This window comes from Nannospalax galili, unplaced genomic scaffold (assembly GCF_000622305.1).
Source record: "Nannospalax galili isolate Female #2095 unplaced genomic scaffold, S.galili_v1.0 scaffold206, whole genome shotgun sequence".
NCBI classification, from domain to species: Eukaryota; Metazoa; Chordata; class Mammalia; order Rodentia; family Spalacidae; genus Nannospalax; species Nannospalax galili.
Window position 1 is genome coordinate 5236318 of NW_008358101.1, and position 7149 is coordinate 5243466.

General features: G+C 36.9%; 1 protein-coding gene across 1 annotated transcript in view; it reads left to right on the plus strand.

Moving 5' to 3' along the window:
* Adgrb3 (adhesion G protein-coupled receptor B3) overlaps nucleotides 1–5894 on the plus strand; it is a gene marked incomplete in the record, with an annotated part of 857756 nt that extends 851862 nt beyond the window's left edge. Inside the window, 1 exon segment of the mRNA XM_008856279.3 lies at nucleotides 5282–5894. Within this exon segment, the coding sequence (XP_008854501.1) occupies nucleotides 5282–5470 (189 nt within the window).
* Nucleotides 5895–7149: the final 1255 nt, after the last annotated feature.

Sequence of the window (7149 nt, forward strand, 5' to 3'; positions counted from 1 at the left end):
ACATATATATAAAGAACATGGTGTTTGATCATCTTCTAGTGATTCTTCTGCATGTATTTTATGAGTCTTCACCCTAGCTGATTAGTAAAGGTAATGAAAAGCTAACTGGTAAAATGTACATATCCTTATATTGTTTCCTTACTCTTCCCAGAGCTAGTACAGTACTGGTCACCATGAGTCACTGGTAAATGGCAGCTATGTATTTATTTCATGGATGTAACAGCTTAATCTGTGTGTGTTAAATGAAGATTATGTAAATAGGACACACTTTAAATCTTAATTGCTGCGTAAATAAACTGTGCATGTATTGATCTATTTTCACCTCAAAAGCAGGAAACTCATTGATGAATTATTTATCACCAACACAATACTAAGTGTATAGAAGACACTTCCTCATGTGTAACGAGTGGTTCTTTATCATCTACTCCTCTAAATATTAAGCCATCAATATTCAGCTAGCAGGCAAAGGGGAATGACACCACTGAGATTAGACCTAAGCACATTAACTACTCATTTTAGAATACTGAAAGCTAACATGAAAATAAATTGAAGAAACATCATTTGCTTAAAAAAAAAGAAGAGGTTTGTGTTTACAAATCTGAAAGGCTTATGCAACAGATACAGCTGGCTGGCTGCAATAATATGATTGTAGTTTCCCCTTTTGCGTGGTCTGGGTATTAAATTATTAATGGCACAAAAATCTGCATCTCAGTTTCCTGACAACCAAAATAATCTATTACACCACATCCTTGCAGTAGTATGCCTTTTCTAGGAGAGATTTATAAATATTTACCATTTGGGAGCTTGGGAGTGGGGAAGATATGGTTGTCATTGCTACTCAACTATTGTCCTAAATATCTGAGAACCGGGGAAAAAAGAGTTTGTTATTCAGCCTTGATTAATAACAAACGTGAATGAGTTCATTATCCTTAATTCAGTCACATAATTTGTAGTGATACATTGCTAATGAAAAATTGCATAATTGGGAGGAGAATGACATTTTTAGGAACTATCAACTTTTCCTTTTTGAGGAGAGGGCTGCTAATTTACACCTGCCCACTGCTCCAAATGATGGTAATTATACAAATTATAGAACTGAAGGAATCAAGACCAAAGTATCATTTAGTCCATCTTCCTGTTTCTAGGCAGGAAAACATTGAAAACACACCATAAAGCAATAGGCACTATTACATGGTCCCCTGAGATGAAACTCTTTCACCTTGAGTGGACTCACAAACAATTCAGTCAAGATCTCTTTCCTCCCCGCAACTTCCATGAATTCTTGCTCTTTCTGAATAGATATTCATTTTCTTTGTCCACAAATATGGATGTTTGGAGAAAGAAGGGAAGAATGAATGTAGAAAGGGAAAGAAGAGGGAAAAAACAGAGAGGATGGTGGCAGGAGGGAGGGCCTACACCACATGACCCTCTGGACTATTCTAGGCAGTACCACCTACTGGAAACGCTTAGGCAACCTGACATGTTTGGGATGGTTCTGAATCCTCATATTCACCTAACATTCTGCTTCTGCAGATGAGTCCTAAAATCAAATTATCATGTTTGGAAGTTCCATACATGGTGGCTTATAGTAAATCTTGTATTTTTTGTTTTTTAATACATTTGCTCCTGTTTATGTCTGTTTCTTTTTGTCTTTGCTCAAATAAGACAGACAAGTTACAACAGAAACATAAAGTCAAGAACTTACAGAGGTCACATAATTTTATATCATTATATTCAGGCCTCCAGTGAAGCCTTTCCTGGACTCTGCAGCTCTCCCTTAGCCTCTGAAAATGTTCTTCTTTTTCTCTTATGAGTTGTACACGACCCTCATGTCCTACCCAACACATAGGAAGGTGAGCAGTTTGCAGACACTGGCCATGTCCACTGACCACAAGCTCCCTCCTTGCTCCAAGCAGGTGTGTTCCTATTGGCTATAAGATATAACAACTCTTTCTCACTTAAGGAGAGGTGAACTCTGATCTAAGAGACTGCCACACATTTTTTGACTGAGGATGAAAACCAGAGTTCAGGTGGGACAAGAAAGTCAACCTTATCATTTAACTCCTGAACTTCTCAAAAATTCAATTGGTCATATACTGAAAATAACACTTAGCAGTTAGTATCTAAATATTTTAGCAAATGCTTAAAACTGGTGACTTTGGCTTGTGAGCTTGACTTTCAAAGTATGTTTAAGGTGGTGGGGGTGAGGCAGCTCACATCTGAACAGCCTAATGAATAAGCCTAATAGAACCTATATTTTCCAAGCAAATGGACTACCCCTTTGTGTACCTTGAATCCTTTTAGAGTCGAACTAATTGGACTTTCCATCACACTAAAGAGTCCCAGAAAGCTCCTTGAAATACTGTTCTTGTCTAAAGTCGATGGGTCCACTCTATGGACTTGCTGCAGCAGAATACATAGCAGTGAAACTTTACACTAACAATTCCATTCAGATGGCACGCCACACCCCAAGACTTTGAACTATTCCTTGTTATCTACAAAATACATTGCAACTTGAAGAGCTTAGCATTCAAAACCCCTATGATCTGGCTTCCAGTTCATCATCTGGCTGTTTTTGTTTCTGCTCCTTTTTTTTTCCACACCAATTAAAACAAATGACTGTTTCCACTGTTTTGCTAAGCGCTCTGGAATTTTACATCCTGGTATGGTTGTACAGCCACTCAACCTCAGCCACACAGCTGTGTGTTCATAGCCAAGCCTACCCGTCTATGCCAGTCTAAATTCCACTTTTCTAAGAAAAGATAATGCATTTCACGAAAAAACACTTCTTCTTTGAACTCCGATATCACTTTTTCTGCAACACAGATGTGAAATAGAAAAAGATGATAATAAAAGTGGTTAATTATGATCAACATACATTATCTGCATGCACAAAATGTCATAACAGAACCCATTACTTTGTACAGTAAATATACATGAATTCAAAGTATATAACTTGTGTCTTCATTTAATCATAAATACCACCCCTAATAAATACGCTTATTAAATAATCAAAGTTTATTCAATTCCTCATATTCTCATTAAAACTTTTTGCAACTCGGATCTTGGGACAGAAGCCTCCAGCCTGGAGGAACACACCGCAGCGGGGTGAGGTGGGAGGCTGAAAGAGAGATGGCCCTGGCGCCTCACCCACATGGATGAGATGGGGTATTTACCGACCTGGGACGAGACTGCTGGCCCAAGATGGGTGGGCAAAAGTTAAAGGAGACTATGGGGGGGCCGCGGGAGTATCTGACGTTGGCGGGCTCTGAGGCCCCGCAAGAGTGCTTGTCTCTGTGTAAGTTCCCCAATTTACCCCCTCCCTACCCAAAGGCATAAACCATAATAAACTCACATAAAAATGAAAAAAATAAATTAATTAAAAAAATTTTTGCAACTTCACACAAAAAAAATATATTGATTCCTACATTCCAGCAACCTCTTTGACACACTGTACAAAGCTGATCTCTGTTGCACAGGTATTCAAATTGAGATTCAGATAAATTGAAAACGTTGCTCAAGGTCATATTCATATTATAAGAAGGAACTGGAACTTGGACTTGTATGTATCAGACTTCAGATATTGAGCTCTCTAGAGGACCATAATATTTTTCCAGATGTTATTTATTACTCTTTCCTCCCTAGGACCTAATATGATGTCCAGCAAAGATCAGCTGGTAAATAAATTTCAGTGGAAAGCAAGCAGAGAGGGAGGAAAGGAGGAATGGATGTGAACTATAGTCATGAGATTTTAGTATATTAGACTAAGGCAGAACAAACTGCTTCGTATCCTAAAATATTACCTTTCATTAGATTCTTGTTATTAACTATTTTTCTTTGATGTATTCAGGATTTTAGCGATTTAATTTCTAGTTATAAGTATTTCTGTAGACTGTCCTTTCTTAGTCATATGTAGCTCCATATGAGGTTTGAAATATTGAGTGGAAACTATATAAGAAAATCAAAAATCAATGCTTATTTTGTGTTCCACTTGATAACTAATTACAATTAGCTGAAGGCCAGATTGGGGGTAAAGGTAAGACACATTTGACAGTTTTCTATAAATGAAAAGTGAGAACAACTTTCCAACCATTTTAGTATTCCTGGAGAATGAATTCAAGGACTAATAGAAATTAAAAAGAGCTCTGAAGAGGAACTAAATGCAGGAGAATTATTTAGTGATCTGTGTTCAGTTGTCTCTCATGAATAATGATAAATTTTAATGAATCTCTGTATTGAATTAAAACCTGGACTACTGCAAAAGTGACAACTTTCACTTGACGTTTCCTTTTGCAGCAATAAATTATTCAACTTTAATCAATGCTTTACTTAATTTAGCTTCCATCACTTTAGCCACTGGTTGTTTAGTGTTTGGGTTTAATCTTCTTCTTAGTTTTCAGTCATAATTTCCTTCTTGTTCTTTGATGATAATCAGCTTATTCTGTCCCATTCAAATTCTCACATTAACAGAAATCTTTAAACCACATTCATTTAAAATAAGTCAAATTCACAAGTAAATCTTAGCAGGGGTAAGCCCCAGTATTTGTACCTTGGACAACCTCAGATTTTAGGTAACAGGAGGCGTGTGCTGTAAGAAATAATGATGAATGGTGACCTTGCACAGGCAGAAATGTCTTCTTGTATTGTTGGATGCATTTTTCTATAAAACTATGATCTTTGAAAGGAAGGATGTCAATGGTGCCACCAAACCACATAGAATATTGTCAAGACTGTATAAATCCAAATATCACAAAACAAGGACATTACAGCATATAAATATATTCAAATATTGGTAATTTCTTGGGAAGAATAATCAAATACAGTGACTGTGTTTTTAAAAAAAAAATACTGCTAAGATGAGTAACTCTTTAGCACTAAATAATATGTCCAAATAACGATCCTTAAATGTGTTTCCTCACCAAAAGTTGCACTACAGTATTTATATTCCCTACATTTAATTTTATCAGTGACTTAACTCCCCTTCCACTTTGAATAAACACCCATAATGACATTTTGAAGCACTGACAGCTTTGCCTTCCACATCACTATTCACGTCTTTTGACTTCCTGTAAATTGATATGATAACTTAGAGATGATATTCATCACTTTGTTTAATCAAACGAAAGCTGAAATAGAAAGTGTCTCTTGTAACTGGTCACAGTTTTAAACCATCTCTGAATCATAAATAAGGCCAAGATTACCAGCATATTATTTTCCTGAGAACTTCAGCAAGCAGCAACACTAATCACCAAATAACTCTGTTCATCTCTTTCCTCACCAGGAAAACCCAGCGCCAAACAAGAATCCATGGGACACTTTCAAAAACCCCAGTGAATACCAACATTATACCACAATCAATGTCTTAGACACAGAGGCAAAGGATGCTTTGGAGCTGAGGCCTGCAGAGTGGGAGAAGTGTCTGAATTTGCCTCTGGATGTGCAGGAGGGTGACTTTCAAACAGAAGTTTAACAAAATCAAAGTGAACTGAGGTGGAGACATAATTGAATGCACTGACACTTAAGACTTGGAAAGCCTGACATTTCTATCTGAACGGTGTGACTATCCTCTGTCAGGAACTTCACGTGCCAAATGTCAGTGGTGTTTTTCATATGGTAATTTCTCACTGGTCAGGCTAGTGAAGAGATGGCCAGGTGTACAGTTATCACCACCCTGTGTTGTAAGTACCCGTGGAATGGATTTGTAAGGTAATCTTTATAGATAAACCTCAAGCAACGATTCTTGTTGTAACCGCTTCGTATGGTTTAGTTTTCAGAAAACTTCACCATGAAGCACAATGTATATATTTATGCAGTTTTTAAAGTTTATAACAGTCTGTTTGGCCATTACTACACTTTTTACTTTATAATATAAAAGCAAAGTTTTTGTCATTAAATGAATGTTTGTTGAGCTACATTCTTCATTGCTTTAAATGCAATAAAGTAATAATCTCACTTTTATATGAATAATATATTTCACATCTTTATTATTGCAGTTTTCTCTAGAAAGCTCTGAGTAGCTTTCTCTGCTGCAGCTGTGTATAAAATATTTAAAATGTTGTATGGTGTAAATAAACTTTTGTCTACATATCAGTTTTCCAGTGCATTTTATTTTAGATTTGTTGAACAGAAATTTACATATTTACAAAGTTTTCTTTTTCAATACAGATACTGAAAATGTATTCAAAGTTGTAACAGCATACCGTTATTACTCCTTTGAGGCTCATGTTTCTCAAATGTAATAATAGGTTTGTATAGTGCTTCTGTATTTTCTACTTAAACACCCTTTGAACAAATGTACCATGTAAACCAGACTTGGAAATCTGCAGCCATCATCCTACATAAATTTTATGTTTTTTACCTGTCCTGTGACAAAATGATAACTAGTAGAAAGTAGTAGGTTACCATACAGAAAATGATTCAGGGAAATGTTTTAAGTGGTTCAGTTTGCCTCATGTCTCACAGGAGAAAGGATTCCTCCTGGGCATCTTCATAGTATAAAATCAATGAACTTATTCAGGACTTTAAAGATCTTACCTGCATAGTCTTCAGCAGAAGGAGAAGGGAGTGGATATACCTGACTGATTTGAAAGTGGGAAGCCTGAGGTGAGCCAGGTACACACACTGTCCTCACTGTCCTCTCTCGTGCAACGTCTCTTGTTCAGATAAGTGTTCAACACCTGCCTGATCCTTCACATGTCTGGAGATTGTGTCTTTCAGTCTGAAGCAATTTAGGGAGTAGAGAGGAGACTGGAGATCCTCAAAGTCCCTAGAAGGCTTAATTCAATTAGCTTATGGTTAAACCTGAGCTGTGTGGTCTGTGTCTGACACTCCTGTGGGTCGTTCCTTGCTCCTGGCAACTGTGAGGACTCTGCACTCAGGCCACTCAGGCCAAGAGCCAGAGACAATGGTGCTTCAACCTTCAAGTGCGCCTCTGAAACAGAGCCTTAAACCACATGGTGCAGGCAAAACTCCTGCCCATGCTGACAGCGTTCTCAGTGTCTAGGTGTTAAAAGTATATTTTTAATCAGATTTTAAAAATAAAAGCAGTATTGTCATGCAAAAAAGCATATAACATAAAGATTTTTTCAATAACCTAAATGCTAATTATAATGTAATTGTATAGCCTATTGAATTTATGAGATAATATTT